At 54.8% G+C, this 16,125-nt stretch overlaps 3 protein-coding genes across 3 annotated transcripts in view; 2 read left to right on the top strand and 1 right to left on the bottom strand.

The window, feature by feature from the left end:
• The window catches only part of ASB8 (ankyrin repeat and SOCS box containing 8), a 7,299-nt gene extending 5,521 nt beyond the window's left edge, over nt 1-1,778 (bottom strand). The window contains exons 1-2 of the mRNA XM_032957400.2: nt 1,193-1,778; nt 986-1,090 (exon numbers count right to left, since the gene is read on the bottom strand). Of these exons, the coding sequence (XP_032813291.2) occupies nt 986-1,090; nt 1,193-1,360 (273 nt within the window). The 5' untranslated portion in view covers nt 1,361-1,778. The remainder of the gene's footprint in view (nt 1-985; nt 1,091-1,192) is intronic.
• The window catches only part of LOC116943999 (epsilon-sarcoglycan-like), a 26,963-nt gene extending 14,373 nt beyond the window's left edge, over nt 1-12,590 (top strand). Inside the window, exon 12 of the mRNA XM_076068004.1 lies at nt 12,579-12,590. The gene's annotated coding sequence lies outside the window, so the exon portion shown is untranslated. The remainder of the gene's footprint in view (nt 1-12,578) is intronic.
• PITRM1 (pitrilysin metallopeptidase 1) overlaps nt 1,892-16,125 on the top strand; it is a 27,443-nt gene continuing 13,209 nt past the window's right edge. Inside the window, exons 1-12 of the mRNA XM_032957397.2 lie at nt 1,892-2,052; nt 3,259-3,388; nt 4,245-4,351; nt 4,574-4,725; nt 6,502-6,616; nt 6,986-7,082; nt 7,698-7,858; nt 8,580-8,706; nt 9,200-9,288; nt 9,426-9,554; nt 9,670-9,783; nt 11,918-12,014. Coding sequence (XP_032813288.1) covers nt 2,009-2,052; nt 3,259-3,388; nt 4,245-4,351; nt 4,574-4,725; nt 6,502-6,616; nt 6,986-7,082; nt 7,698-7,858; nt 8,580-8,706; nt 9,200-9,288; nt 9,426-9,554; nt 9,670-9,783; nt 11,918-12,014 — 1,362 coding nt within the window. The 5' untranslated portion in view covers nt 1,892-2,008. The remainder of the gene's footprint in view (nt 2,053-3,258; nt 3,389-4,244; nt 4,352-4,573; nt 4,726-6,501; nt 6,617-6,985; nt 7,083-7,697; nt 7,859-8,579; nt 8,707-9,199; nt 9,289-9,425; nt 9,555-9,669; nt 9,784-11,917; nt 12,015-16,125) is intronic.

Here is a 16,125-nt window from a genome sequence, read left to right as displayed (position 1 = left end):
GGTAGTGAGTGACAGTGTGGTAGTGAGTGACAGTGTGGGGTAGTGAGTGACAGTGTGGGGTAGTGAGTGACAGTGTGTGGTAGTGAGTGACAGTGTGTGGTAGTGAGTGACAGTGTGGGGTAGTGAGTGACAGTGTGTGGTAGTGAGTGACAGTGTGTAGTAGTGAGTGACAGTGTGGGGTAGTGAGTGACAGTGTGGGGTAGTGAGTGACAGTGTGGGGTAGTGAGTGACAGTGTGGGGTAGTGAGTGACAGTGTGGTAGTGAGTGACAGTGTTGGGTAGTGAGTGACAGTGTGTGGTAGTGAGTGGCAGTGTGGGGTAGTGAGTGACAGTGTGTGGTAGTGAGTGGTAGTGTGGTGTAGTGAGTGACTGTGTGGTAGTGAGTGACAGTGTGGGGTAGTGAGTGACAGTGTGTGGTAGTGAGTGACAGTGTGGGGTAGTGAGTGACAGTGTGTGGTAGTGAGTGACAGTGTGGGGTAGTGAGTGACAGTGTGGGGTAGTGAGTGACAGTGTGTGGTAGTGAGTGACAGTGTGTGGTAGTGAGTGGTAGTGAGTGACAGTGTGGTAGTGAGTGGTAGTGTGGGGTAGTGAGTGGCAGTGTGGGGTAGTGAGTGACAGTGTGTGGTAGTGAGTGACAGTGTGGGGTAGTGAGTGACAGTGTGGGGTAGTGAGTGACTGTGTGTGGTAGTGAGTGACTGTGTGGTAGTGAGTGGCAGTGTGGGGTAGTGACAGTGTGGGGTAGTGAGTGGCAGTGTGGGGTAGTGAGTGATAGTGTGGGGTAGTGATTGACAGTGTGGGGTAGTGAGTGATAGTGTGGGGTAGTGAGTGACAGTGTGTGGTAGTGAGTGACAGTGTGGGGTAGTGAGTGACAGTGTGTGGTAGTGAGTGACAGTGTGTGGTAGTGAGTGACAGTGTGGGGTAGTGAGTGACAGTGTGGGGTAGTGAGTGACAGTGTGGGGTAGTGAGTGCGGGGCTTGCGGGGTCACCTGCGCGCCGCTCTGGAGCAGGAGGCGCAGGCCTGCCGTGTTGCCCACCATGCAGGCGCAGTGCAGGGGCAGCTGGGTCCCGAGTCCCACATTCACGTCCGCGCCCTGAGGCACACGCACGGGTTACACGTGGAGCGAGACACGCGGCATAGAGCGAGACACGCGGCGCGGTGCGGTGGAGCGCAGTGCAGAGTGGAGGAGTCTTGCCTGCTGCTGCAGCAGCACCGCCACGCTGTCCGGGGGGAATGATCGTCGGCCCGTGAGGGCGCGGATGAGCCGCTCCTGCAGCGAGCGGCGGCCGGTGTCCGGCATGGCGGGGCCGGTCCCCTCCAGCCGACCCACAACTACAGGGACCGGTGTCGGGGTCCCGGACATCCCGCGCGGGCCCGGCAAGAGGGGTCGGTGTAAAGGGGACCAGTCTCTCTATCTCATCCCTGTCAACCCCTATTCAGTGCCCTATCCTATTACAGACCAATTGAGACCTCTTTGGTCACCCCGTGCCCTTATAAATCTCAACGTTCACCCTACAAAGTCCCATCACAAGGGAGAAACAGACACTTTTTTGTGCCCGTACTGAAACGGCTGTACGTCGTCTGGACCTAAAGAACTCTGTACAAGAATACGGGGTAGTAAACCGCGTGGGTTTACAGCTACGCTGATACCTATGGCGATCGCTATAAAGGGGATCGCTATAAAGGGGACCGGTGTCCAGCAGCAGCAGCAGCCCCGAGTGTGCACGGACCCCAGCCGGGGCCTCGGAGCGGCATCCCATCTACCGGGTCACGTGACGTCGGCCGTGACGTCATCCGCGAGGTCGCGCGCGTTTGACGTCACGCACGTGACCCTCGGTAACGGGGGAGAGCCACGTGGGGTGCGGCGAGAGGCGAGGAGGAGACGCGCAGTGGAGGAGGAGAATAGGGGAGGAGGTGACGAGGAGGAGTGGAGGAGAACAGGAGAGGAGGTGACGAGGAGGAGTGGAGGAGGAGAACAGGAGAGGGGTGACGAGGAGGAGGAGAGGACGCCATGTCCTACAGGCTCCTGCGGGCTCAAAGCGGAGCGTGGCGCCGGTACGGGGCGAGAGGGAACCCGCAGGAGTGGTGGAGCTGGCGCGGGTCGACAGGACCCCCCCCCCCCCGCACGGCCGTGACGCCGCGCGTCGTCTGTGTGTGTGGCCCCAAACTCAGATTAATAGGCGACGTTTCGGGAAATCGTCCTTCATAAGAGCAGATTGTATATTGTCTCTGCACCCCCAGTTTATGTCCTCTGTAGAAGGACAGTTGTCCGAAACGTCGCCTGTTAGCTATTTACTGGTTGGGGCCGCATGGGTATTGACGACAGTGAGTTTTTTGACTGCCTGCGTGCCACTGCTCAACGCAGCAGCAGCAGCAGGTACCGTGTCACCGGTCGGATGACGTGCGGGGGTCACAGCAGAGGGCGCGCTCGCGTCCCGTGTCCCACCGTGTCCCGTGTCTCCCCTGTGTCTCGTGTCTCCCCTGTGTCCCGTGTCCCACCGTGTCTCGTGTCCCACCGTGTCTCGTGTCTCCCCTGTGTCCCGTGTCCCACCGTGTCTCGTGTCCCACCGTGTCTCGTGTCTCCCCTGTGTCTCGTGTCTCCCCTGTGTCTCGTGTCTCCCCTGTGTCTCGTGTCGCGTGCGTTCACTGTCTCCCTCCCCTGTGTCTCGCGTCTCGCCTGTGTCTCGTGTCCCGCGTCTCCCGCGTCTCCCCTGTGTCTCGTGTCCCGTGTCGCGTGCATTCACTGTCTCCCGCGTCTCCCGCGTCTCCCCTGTGTCTCGTGTCCTACCTGTGTCCCGTGTCTCCCCTGTGTCCCGTGTCTCCCCTGTGTCCCGTGTCTCCCGCGTCTCCCCTGTGTCTCGCGTCTCCCCTGTGTCTCGTGTCTCACCTGTGTCTCGCGTCTCCCCTGTGTCTCGTTTCCCGTGTCTCCCCTGTGTCTCGCGTCTCCCCTGTGTCTCGTGTCTCCCCTGTCTCGTGTCTCCCCTGTGTCTCGTGTCTCCCCTGTGTCTCGCGTCTCCCCGGTGTCTCGTGTCCCGTGTCTCCCCTGTGTCCCGTGTCTCCCCTTTGTCTCGTGTCTCCCCTGTCTCGTGTGTCCCCTGTGTCTCGTGTCCCGTGTCTCCCCTGTGTCTCGCGTCTCCCCTGTGTCTCGTGTCCTACCTGTGTCTCGTGTCCCGTGTCTCCCCCGTGTCCCGTGTCTCCCCTGTGTCCCGTGTCTCCCCTGTGTCCCGTGTCTCCCCTGTGTCCCGTGTCACGATGGTGCAGTGCCTGGCTTGGCTGGAGCGTGCGCGACACGCATGGCACCGCCGCTGCAGTGAAGTTGGCGCCCGGCGCCAGCGAGCGGGCGCAGCGGCTGGTGGTGGGGCAGCGCCTCCACGGGTACAGCGTGCAGCGGGTGAGCGACGGGTCAGACACCGCACACCCAGACCCCTGCTCCCCCAGACTCCTGCTCCCCCAAACCCCTGCTCCCCCAGACCCCTGCTCCTCCAGACCCCTGCTCCTCCAGACCCCTGCTCCCCCAGACCCCTGCTCCCCCAGACCCCGCACACCCAGACTCCTGCTCCTGCAGACCCCTGCTCCTCCAGACCCCTGCTCCCCCAGACCCCTGCTCCCCCAGACCCCTGCTCCTCCAGACCCCTGCTCCTCCAAACCCCTGCTCCCCCAGACCCCTGCTCCCCCAGACCCCGCACACCCAGACCCCTGCTCCTCCAGACCCCTGCTCCCCCAGACCCCTGCTCCTCCAGACCCCTGCTCCCCCAGACCCCTGCTCCCCCAGACCCCGCACACCCAGACCCCTGCTCCTCCAGACCCCTGCTCCTCCAGACCCCTGCTCCCCCAGACTCCTGCTCCTCCAGACCCCTGCTCCCCTAGACCCCTGCTCCCCCAGACCCCGCACACCCAGACCCCTGCTCCTCCAGACCCCTGCTCCTCCAGACCCCAGCTCCCCCAGACCCCTGCTCCTCCAGACCCCTGCTCCCCCAGACCCCGCACACCCAGACCCCTGCTCCTCCAGACCCCTGCTCCCCCAGACCCCTGCTCCTCCAGAGCCCTGCACTTACGAACCCAGCGACCCAGGTTTGATTCCCGGCCATGGCTAACAACGGTGACGACGATTTGTATTGGTCCTGTGCCTCCCCGAGGCCGACTCAGTCCTCAATGAGTTCCTTGTGCGGTGTGTAAACTTTAGCACTGGGGAGACAAAGATGGCCGGGCACGATGCCCCAAAGCTACATGGGGGAACTTTGTTGCAGGTGGTGCCCGTGCCCGACCTGTTCCTGACAGCCGTGGTGCTGAGGCACGACAGAACCGGCGCTCAGCACCTCCACCTGGCACGTGATGACCCCAACAACCTGTTCAGGTGCACGCACCCACAAACACAAAGACTGAGCTCCCCCGCGTAGTCTGCACATGCTGTCGGGGCAAGTGCTGTTATTGAGTACCTTTTATGAAGGCTGACAGCGTGCAACTGGCTTCCACTCTGCAGGACAGCACCGGCTTTGGGAGGCCTTCATCCAGCAGTGGATTGGCCATGGCTCGTGATGATGATGATGATGAAGTGTGTATGCGCGTGTGTCTGCAGTGTGCAGTTGGCCACCACCCCGCGGGACAGCACCGGCGTGCCGCATATTCTGGAGCACGTGGTGCTGTGCGGCTCGCGCCGCTTCCCGTGCCGAGACCCATTTTTCAAGATGCTCAACCGCTCGCTCGCTACCTTCATGAACGCCTTCACCGGTGGGCACGGCGCCTGCCCGCTCGCACGCCGGGCATACGACCCAACGTGGTTGGTCGGAATCACCTGGGGTAGCGACTGCTGCTAGTGTCCACGGTGGGCAGTGTCCACCATGGGCAGTATCCACCATGGGCAGTGTCCACTATGGGCAGTGTCCACCATGGGCAGTGCCCACCCTGGACGGTGTCCGCTTTAAGCGGTGCTCACCTTTGAGCAGATACCCCCTCTGTGTTAGAGATACACGCGGTTTGTATTCTCATATTCTGAAAGTATAAAATCATGTCAAATAGTTTTTATTTCAATATTACATTCTGTGTCAAACATACTACGGTGAACCTCGGTTTAACACATAGGCTTTCGCGACCAATATCTATAATAGAGGTTTTTTGGGTTAATGTACGCTGACTCATTAATCCCCCCCCCACTTTGCGCAAGAGCGCAGAAGTGTGGTCACCACATCTACGCCTCTATATAAGGAACGAAACAGGTGGACTTCTCCACAAATCTGGCTGTTGCCTGATGAAGCTAGTTGCAGTTACTGGCGAAATGGGTAACTCAGATTGTAAATGTTGTGGCTTGGCTCTCCAACACACCGGTGTGCTGTTCTAGTGACGAATTGTCATGTTCTTCTTTGGTTCTTTCGGTAAAGTCACGTAGAATGAGAATAAAATAATAAATTGATAAAATAAAATAACACAATAATATTCTCACGACGTTTCGGCCACAACACAAGCGGCCTTCATCAGGTGAAGGGGACGAGACTGTCTGGAGGACAGACAGTCTGGAGGACAGCGCTGGAGCAACGCTGTTCTCCAGACAGTCTCGTCCCCTTCACCTGATGAAGGCCGCTTGTGTTGTGGCCGAAACGTCGTGAGAATATTATTGTGTTATTTTATTTTATCAATTTATTATTTTATTCTTATTCTATGTGACTTTACCGAAAGAACCAAAGAAGATGAATCCTTGCAGTCACGAAAGCTTTAAATCGAAATTTGTCATGTTCTGTTTACGTAACAACCCTTACTAGTTGGCTGTGTCGGGTGGTGGTGGGTTTTAACGACAGATTTATATACAGTGCACCTATTTAACAACATTCCCACAGGAAGCTACCACGGTGATCTGGCCATCACAAGCGTTAGTAGTCTTGATGACATTCTTCTTTTGCCACCTAGGGTAGCAGCTGCCACCCTAGGTGGTACCGCTGAAACATTTTTGGGCCTTTGGCTCCGAAGACCGGACACCCGACTAGGTGTACCGAGAGACGGGGGCCCACGAAGCTACGGCTGAGCAGGAGCCTCATGCTCAGGGAGGGTCCCCTAATATCGCAAGAGGAGTTGAGTGATTCAGTAAATATTCACATGACGGACGTTTAAGCGATTTCCTGCTTACATGAGGGTTGAGGTGGTGTTCATCTCCTGAACATAGCCCTGAGCCAGTGGTGGAAATTCCACATTCATATGGCGAACTGTTAACTATTCCACAAAGTGGTACTCATTTTATCGATGATGTAGGGAAGGATTGTGAGCTGAGTCAACGCATCCCCCCCTCACCCTCCAACCAGGGTTTGAACTCTCAGCGTTGGGTTTTCTGCGAGATGGTCGACCCTGGCCGGGTCTCATTTACATCTAACGCAGTGCGTGTGAAACGAATCCGGAGAATGGCGCTAAATCAATAAATACAATAACCGGTTCCTCTGATAAAGACAATGTAGGCGATGTAATTGTTGTGTCCCTCCCTCCTGCCACCCTGCTCCTTCCCTCCCCCCCCCCCACCTACAGCGAGCGACTACACGATGTACCCGTTCTCCACCCAGAACCCTCAAGACTTTCGCAACCTCCTGTCCGTCTACCTGGACGCCGTGTTCTTCCCGCGCCTCCTGGAGCTCGACTTCTGGTGAGGTCGTCTTGTTGGGAGCCATTTGGGAAGATGCGACGATGCTGGTGCACCTCCTTGGGGCGTGGAGGTCACAGGTGTAAGATGTACATGTGTGTGCGTTTGCTGTGTGCACCTAGCCTGGCACAAGCGTCATGGTGATGCCACTGAGTGGCGAATGGCAGCTGTCATTGTCAATATGTGTGTTTGCTGTGTGTGTGTGTCAACACCCTGGATACCCTTGCAATTGAAATGGTTCCTTCTCAAGGGATGTTCCAGGTGAAGTAAATAAATCAAATTATTTTTCTAGATCTGATGCTCGCCTGTCGTTCGCGTGTCGATCAAACCTGCGTCTTGTTTACGTGTTTGTCGTGGGGGCGCTTGCCGCAGGCAGGAGGGATGGCGGCTCGAGCACGAAGACCCCAAGGACCCGGGCACCCCCCTCGCCCTGCGTGGCGTCGTCTTTAACGAGATGAAGGGGGCCTTCGTGAGTTCCCGTGCCAACGATCGCGCCCGTGCCTCGATGACCTCGACACGATAGCGTCGGGGTCAGAGTAGACATTTTTATTCTGCTCGTTTTCCCAGGAAATCCTTATTGAGTCCAATAATATTTTCCAGGAAAGTCCTGCCAAGGTTTCACAGTAGGGGGTGAAGTCGCTATTGCGCTTCATCCCAATTGAATAATTTGCAGGTCATTTTGTAGAATTGGGACGTTTGGCTTATACCCGTGACAATTAATGTTTTTAGCTGGGAGGAAATTAGAGAACGTGGAGAAAACCCATGCAAAACAGGGGGCGAACATACAAACTCCATAAGGAAGAGCCACAAAATCGAACCCAGGTGCTTCTTGCTGTGATTAGAGAGTGGTACTCTTGCACCACCCTTATTTATGTGCTGGCGGGTGGTATGGTGGAGAGCTCAGAAATAAAATATTTAACCAAGAACCACAAACTGGCAGAGAGGCAAGAGCGCCCACAAGGGCCAACCTCGTGATTTAGTGGGGCCCAAAGCCCGCGAGTCCCCGGTAGAGCCCCCGTGGAGCCGGTCGCCTGCCCGCCCGCCCCCACAACCCACCAATTTTCCATGTCCATGTTCCATGCAGGCCGACAGGGAGCAGCTGTTCTGCCAGCACGCGCAGAATGCGCTGCAGCCGGAGCACACGTACGGCGTCGTGAGTGGGGGACACCCGGTCCACATCCCTGAACTCACCTGGGAGGGCCTGCGGGCCTTCCACGCCGCGCACTACCACCCGTCCAATGCACAGTGAGGCTCTTGCACACGCGTGTACACACAGGCACACCTCGTTTTACTGTTCTTCCTCCTGACTCTGACCTAAACCAGTGGCACCTCCATAGCCCTTCTCACTGCATCTTCTGTCTCTTTTCAACTCGAGCCCAAATCATATCAGTCTCGCATCCCTGACCTCCAGGATAGGAGTGACCCCTGCTAAGGCCCAAGCTTCTTGATTCCGTCTCCTTTCCTTGGAAGATATTGTCGGTATCATTTCTGAAACATTTTACTGCATCGTAAAAAATGATATCGTGACAACCCCAGCGTGCACGCCACCACACACATGCGTATGCACACAATGACAAAGATCTCCCTCATAGCATTTAACATACTTTTGGCAAAAGTGCTGTCAGTATGCGCCTATAAAGGCCAGCACGGCACATAAGGGGATTTTGTGGCCAGCTCCACGCCCAGCAGCCTCTTTGTCCCGAATGGCGATGTTTACACATTGCACCAGGTCATTTAAGGCTGAATCGATCTAGGAGAGGCTCAAGTGCAGATATTTGTCACAGGTGCTGGCCGCGAGTGGGAATTGATCTCGAGTCGCAAGGTTAACCGCTGCGCTATCGTTTCCCCCACGCACACACATGTACACATGCACACAAAGACAAAAATTCCCATTTAGCCTTAACATGGGATCGGGGCAGGTGCTGTTAGTGACACGTACACGCACGCACGTCGCTGTGTGTGTCAGGTTCGTGACATACGGAGACCTTCCGCTGGAGCCGACGCTGCAGCAGATCGAAGTCGAGGCACTGCGCCACTTCCAGCGCATCCAGCCCGACACGGCCGTGCCCAGCCAACCACGCTGGAGCCAGCCGGTATCATCGCCCACCCCACCGATCTGCACTGACCCTCACCGAGCCCACCGACCCCACTGATCCCCATTGAGCCCACGACTCCCACCGACCCCACCGACCCCACTGATCCCACTGATCCCACTGACCCCACTGATCTCTACCGAGCCCACTAACCCCACCAACCCCAATGACCCTATAGACTCCATCAACCCCACCTACTCCACCTATCCCACCAACTCCACCAAGAAGGTTTAAACTCGTTTGCCGTGTGCAAGTCTCTGTGATTATTTGGTGGCTGAATGTTCCCCAGAACAGGAATCCAGGGGATTGGTGTTGGTTTCAGTGGATGGGAGACGTTCGCGTTCTCGCTGCCCACCGGCTGCCTGTTTCCATGTCACCTTAAACACAACTAATACCGCCATGGAGGCGAAATGGGCGGTGGTAGTGACGATGGTAGTTGTAGAACAGTAATTGTATTCCATGCTGCTCTGTGGCCTCTGCCCCTGGACCCCAGAGGGAGGTGCACGTGACCTGTGAGGCTGACCCCCTGGCCCCCGACCCCAGCAAGCAGACGACCGTCAGCGTGAGCTTTCTCCTGGGAGAGTACGTCACACCTCGACACTGCTACGTACCGCATCACACCACATCACACCACATCACACCACATCACACCACATCACACCATATCACACCATATCACACCATGGCGGCTGTTGATATGTGTTTCTGTGTGTGTGCAGTATCACGGACGTGTTTGAGTCATTTGTGCTGAATGTGGTCTCCTCTCTGCTCGTGTCCGGGCCCAGCGCGCCCTTCTACCGGGCCCTGCTCGAGTCCGGGATGGGCTCCCACTACGCTCCAGTTACCGGGTCTGCTCCGCGTAATACCACACACCGCGTTACACCAAGCCACGTCATACCGTACTACGCCATGCCATACCGCGCCGTGGTGACTCTGTGGCGCTGGTGGTGCGGTGCGGCGCAGGTATGACGGCAGTACGCGCGATGCGGCGTTCGGCGTGGGGCTGCAGGGCGTTGCACCGGGGGACGTGGAACGCGTGACGAGCGCCGTGCACGCCACCATTGCCAGCGTCGTGCGGTACGAGCGCGACACGTGTGCCCGCGTGTCCTTGTTGTGTTTATGTTGTGTGTCCGTGTCGTGTGTTCGCGTGTCCCTGTTGTGTCTGTGTTATGTGTATCCGTGTCATGTGGACGGGTTCGTGTTTAGTGCTCGTTTGTCTGTCTATGTTGTGTGCTCATGTCCGTGTTGTGTGTGTCTCCGTGTTGTGTATGTCTCCGTGTTGTGTGTGTCTTCCTGTTGTGTGTGTCTTTGTGTCGTGTGTGTCTTCGTGTTGTGTGTGTCTCCGTGTTGTGTGTGTCTCCGTGTTGTGTGTGTCTTCGTGTTGTGTGTGTCTTCGTGTTGTGTGTGTCTCCTTCAGGTGAAGAACAGCGCTGTCGGAAAGACAGCGCTCCAATGAACACTGCTAAGCTTGGCAGCGTATTTTAAGCTGGGTGGGAGGAGGAGAGCGCTTTGACAAAGGAGTTTACATATCAACAGAGGAATTTAGCATATTGATGACAAATGCAGATATGGGGTTAGTCACTCCTTGTGGAATGTGTAGACGGTGGGGGGAGGTCTCAAAGTCATATGATGCTATAGTGTATTATGTAGGATTAGCAGTAATAAAGGGAGGGAAATTTTAATAATAAAGAACTGCAGCAGCCAAACCACTGCATATCAAGCTAGTGTATTATGTGGAAAACAAAAAAGGAGTTTCTAAAGAACTACAAATACCCTACTACCATACAATAAACCGATGTGAAAAAACTAAATATAAACTACATCAATATAATCAATGTACTCAATATACTCTCCAATAAGCTGAGCTATTAACATTAAGTAACTGGGTATACACTACACTGTATAATGACTACCATATAGTAAACTGATAAAAAAACTAAAATATAAACTACATCAATATAATCAATAAACTCAATATGCTCTTCAATAAGCTGAGTTACTAACAATAAGCCATTATACATTACACTTCTATGTCGAAAAAAGTGGCGTTTTTTTTCTTAACGTTAGCACCACGGAAAGCGGCGAGCATTGTTCAGACGGACGAGTCCATCTATGCTCGGAACGGAGGAGGGGGGAGAGAGAAAGAAACAGCCACCGTGCGCTGCTCTGTCCTGTGCTGCGTTACAACTATGCTATAAACTAGACTACTATACATTACAATATTATACCTTCCAATCTAAACTACACTGTATAATATCGTATACACAGCCCAATATAAGCTCTAACGTGCATTATATTGATATGCCTCCAACTAAACTTTTTTCTACATCACACAACTTTACACCGTACTATACATTGCCATAGACAAACCCCAACATTGAATTATACATTGCGTTACTATATACTACCCTATACCTTAGACTATACATTGTAATATTACACTATGTATTTTTCTACAAACCCTACTGTATACCACACTGTTGTATATTCACTATACAAGTACGATACTATATATTACCTTATACATTCTATTCAACATTACACTATTATACTATTTATTATTATACAATATACTATACACCATACCATTGACCGTTGCGTGAAAGGTACTAAGAGGAAGCAAATAGATATGTCAGTGGGAGAGTGGTCGCAGGAAACTTGCAGCGGAGCAAAGACTCCGATCTGTGAAGAGAATACAAAAGCTATATAGTCAATGCCAGCGAATGGAATGCGGTCTGAAAGTCACTGTCCGTGTTGTTGTATGTGTGCGTTCACATCGTTTGGATATTTTGTGCGTGTTCATGCAGTAACCGTTTTAACAAAATAACATTCATAACAAGGCGTGTGTGTGTGTATTGTGTTTACATGCACGTAAAGCACTTTCACTACATATACCAAGACGCTTTGTAATCTAACAAAAGCCTGGCAGTGACACTTCTCCACCACCACACTTAAGGTCACAACAACACCCACTCACCTACTCACACACTCACTCACCCACACACTCACCCACTCACCACACCGCAGGTGACAACACTTCTCTTTATGCTTCTTCTCTCTCAATGCTCCACTTGGCAATTCCCTCCCAATGTCTCTTATCCCAAACTATTATGATAACCTTGCTCAATTCAAGTACTGCGTTACACTCTCATTTATTACAATTCTGATAGTGCTGCTGTTGCCCTGCGCTGTCCCTTCGCTATCCCTGCAGGACGGGATTTGAGGCTGAGCGGATCGAGGCTCTTCTGCACAAGATGGAGTTGGGTCTCAAGCACCAGGGAACCAACTTTGGGCTGACGCTCGCGACTGTAGGTTCCTCTCACTGGCCACTTGCGCAGGGTATCACCGGTGTGGCATCACACCCAGTGGCACCGGTGTGGCATCACACCCAGTGGCACCGGTGTGGCATCATGCGCGATGGCACCAGTGTGGCATCACACCCAGTGGCACTAGTGTGGCATCACACCCAGTGGCACCAGTGTGACAACACGCGCGGTGGCACCGTTGTGGCATCACGCGCGGTGGCACCAGTGTAGCATCACGCCCATTAGCATCAGGGGGGCATCACGTGCAGTGAAAACTTTTCCCATTGCCATCACGAATGCAGCACGCATACAACAACAACAACCGCCATTCGCCACTAAGTGGCGGTGACGTCACCACGACGCTTGTGCCAGGCTATGTGCACCCTGAGGCCACGTGAAGTGTCGAACGCCCGCTGGCAGGAGGTCACGGGGCAGACCCAGGTGCCACGGGTCGACTGACTGAGATGACTGGCTGATGCACCACCTGTGCCCCCTACTGTGCCAACCCGCTGTGCTTTAGCCACCCGGCGCTCCGCTCGTTGTTGTGAGCGTCGCTCCTCCGCCCTCCGTTGTTGGAGGGCGACTACCTCCAACTGCCCAGTAGCATCCTTCACGAGCCTCCTCCACAGAGGCCGATCTTGACACCGCTGGTACCAGTCATCGGCAAGACCACTCAGCTCCACGTCCTCCTGTACCACATCATTCCATCTCTTCTCTAGCCCGTGCCGCGCCCGCTTTTCCCCCTCAATCCGGCCGAACAAAAGCTGTTTCGGCATCCGGTGGCTGGGCATGCGGGCTACATGACCCAGCCATCGCAGCCTTGCCCGCCGGAGGAGCTCACCGATGGGACCTTGCCCAGATCTTTCAAGGATTTGTGAGCTCCTCACACAATCCAGTCTGGTTAAACCCAGGATGGATCGTAGGCAGGCCAGCCTAAATGTTTCTAACCGGCGAAGATGTTCCATTAGGGGGGTCCACGTTTCGCAAGCGTAGAGAAGGGAGGGAATGACCGTGGCCGAGAAGACCTGAAGCTTAGTGCGGAGCGACAGACCAGGTAGCTTCCACACAGCGTTACGCAACCGATGAAAAGATATTGCCGCTCGACTGATTCGGAGTGAGACCTCTGCTGTTAAACTGGAGCCAGTCATAAGCACACTGCCCAGGTACGGGAAACTCTCCACTCTCTCCACAACTGCCCCATCACCGATCGGGAGTTGTGGGGGTGGAGTGTCCGATGGTACAAAATACCCAGGCAGGTGCTTAGTTTTGGTGGGGCTGATGGTAAGGCCCCACCTCTTAGTGGCACGCTCCAGTCTCAGCAGCAGCGTCTCCAACTCCTCCTCTGACTGAGCAGCTATTACCAAATCATCAGCATACGTAACGTGGTTGAGCAATAGGGAGCCATCCCTTGACCGCACCCGGGCATCGATCAGCCTCCCATTATATCTGTACCATATGGAGATTCCCCCGGTACAGCTATTCAAGGCTTCACGAACTACGTGGTCAAAATAGATGTTAAATAATGTGGGAGCCAGAGGACATCCCTGTTGCACCCCAAGGTGTACAGGGAATGGCTTTGACTCCCGGCCACGTAGTTTTACCCGGGCCCGCTCACCATCATGAAGGTCCTTAATGATCATGAGCAGAGGGTCAGGTACTCCAAAAGCACGAAGAATGACCCAGAGCCCAGGCCTACTGATGGTATCATAGGCCTTGACCAGGTCAATAAAGCAGAGATGTAGGTCTTGTTGGAATTCCCTACACCTCTGCTGTAGCAGACGGACAGAAAATATGGCATCTGTGCAGGACCGCCCTATCCTGAAACCGCATTGGGGTTCCGCAAGCCTCTCCTCAGCGTGCCTGGCAAGGCGATGCTGAATAATCCTTGCCAGGACCTTTCCCGGCACACTGAGGAGTGAGATGCCCCTGTAGTTGTTACAGTCTCTGCGGTCCCCCTTCTTAAAAAGGGGGACCACCAGGGCATCCTTCCAATCCTGCGGAACCCGTCCAGTGGTCCAGACTGTTGTTATGATGTCATATAGGGCAGTCTGTGCACAAACGCCACCCTCCCTCAGCATTTCTCTTGGGAGATCATCTCTGCCCGCTGCCTTTCCTGGTCTCAGACTCCGGATCGCCTTCAGTACTTCCTCAACAGATGGCACCTCAGCCAGCCACTCACAGGGGGTGACTTCTTCCAATATTTGAGGCACCGCAGCCTCAGCAGGGTCATCCTCACTTTGTGCCACGATGTTTTCCTGGCTGAGGGATTTTCCCTCCCCCAGGACCTCACAGAAATGCTCAGCAAATCTGCAAACCTGTTCCTGGGGGTCGGAGATTGGATCACCGTTTTTTCCCCTAATGATGGTAATAGGTATGGTGCTGCAGGTTACTTTTTTGATGGAGTTAAATAGAGATTTGTGATCACGGGCCACTGAGGCAGACTCCATCCCCTCAGCAACCCGCGACCACCACCCATCCTTGCAGCGCCTCACGGCTCTCCGAACCTCCGAGCGAAGGCTGTGGTAAGCCTCCTCATTCTCTGACGTGGGATTCTGTAGCCGATGGCAGTGGGCCTGTCGCTTTTTATCAACCATCCTGAACACCTCCTCTGTCAGCCAGGGTCTCTGGGGAGGTCTGGACCGCGTACCCAAAGCAGCCATTGCAGCTGCATGAGTCACAGTCCTAAACCTCGCCCATTTACCCTCGACATCAGGAGGAGTCGGGGACGATGCCAATCCCAGCCGCAAGCGATGATGAAATTCTCGCTTGCAACTTTCATCAGATAACTGAGACCAGGCCACTTTAGGTCGGAATGGGGTCCTGGGTGTACACCCACCACCGGAGTGGAAGAATGGCAGGCGCATCTTACAGATGACTAGTCGATGGTCAGAGGGCAGATCAGCTCCACGGTAGGTCCTGGTGTCAAGGACATGGGCTCGCATCCGCTGGTCCGTCACTATGTAGTCCAGCAGATGCTCTTGCTTGGACCCGGCATGCATCCATGATGTTGTGTGGATGCGCCGATGCCGGAACAGCGTGTTGGTAATTACAAGCCCATGGGCTGCACAAAAATCTAGCAGCCTCCTACCGTTGTTATTGAGCTGATCTGGCCCATGCCCTCCAATCACTCCAGACCAGGTGCCAGTATCATGACCAACTCGGGCATTGAAGTCACCCAACATGATGACTCTATCCCGAGGGGCCACTTTAGCCAGCACCTGTGACAGGAGGTCATAGAAGGCATCTGACTCATCGGCTTTGCCTGCATCCCTCCACGGATGTTCATCTTCGGTGGGGGCATAAGTAACCACGACCACCATTCCTCGCCTCCGGTTGATGGGAAGGCGAGCCCAAAGTAGCCTGGGGCTTACAGCTTCCCACACCTCACCGCCACGCTCCCACACCCCTTTCATTCTTTTGTTCAAAAGAAGAGCCACACCCTGTTGTTTGGCAGTCTGCTGCCCCGAGTAGAGGACTGTCCACCCCTCATGGTGGCAGGAGCCAGAGCCGGTCCACCGGACCTCCTGAATGCCGCATAGATCCAGGCAGTACCGGTCCAGCTCCCGACAGAGGAGTGGCAGCCTCTCCTCCGCAGTGAGCGTTCGAACATTCGACGTGGCCACCCGTAGTGGCTTTTCGTTGTTTCTGGAGTAGCCCCGAGGGTAGGTATTCAATCTCCTGGCTCCGCCAATTGGGGTTTGGCCAGGAGACGTCATAGACGCCTGGCCCCCCGGGGCCTCCGGCACAAGCTTATTAGTTACATATTTCAGTTTAACTCGTGGTTTCGTGGTAATTAATTGAAGGTGGAGGGGTTATCAGCCCCTCGCACCCGTCCAGAGCCCCCGTTTAGCCCCTGTGGTGGACACATATGCCATGAAGGGAGGAGCCCCCACAGCACTGTCCACGACAGAGTTGCCCGTCCGGCACCGCGAGGAGGTAGGGGGTTGTTTTGCCATACACAGAGACAAAGATCTCCCGTGTAGCCTACACAGGCAGTTGGGGAAAGTGCTGTTAGCAAGCACCTATGAAGGCTGGTATAGCACAAGAGACAGTGGTGTGGCCAGGACAATGTCAAGTCGCCATTGTCTCCCTATTGCCAGATATTTACACACTG

The sequence above is a fragment of the Petromyzon marinus genome, chromosome 19 (assembly GCF_048934315.1).
Source record: "Petromyzon marinus isolate PM22_M1 ecotype Great Lakes invasive population chromosome 19, UKy_Petmar_22M1.pri1.0, whole genome shotgun sequence".
In the NCBI taxonomy this organism is placed as follows: domain Eukaryota; kingdom Metazoa; phylum Chordata; class Hyperoartia; order Petromyzontiformes; family Petromyzontidae; genus Petromyzon; species Petromyzon marinus.
Note: the sequence above shows the minus strand (reverse complement) of the source record. Positions and strands in the feature narration are given on the sequence as shown.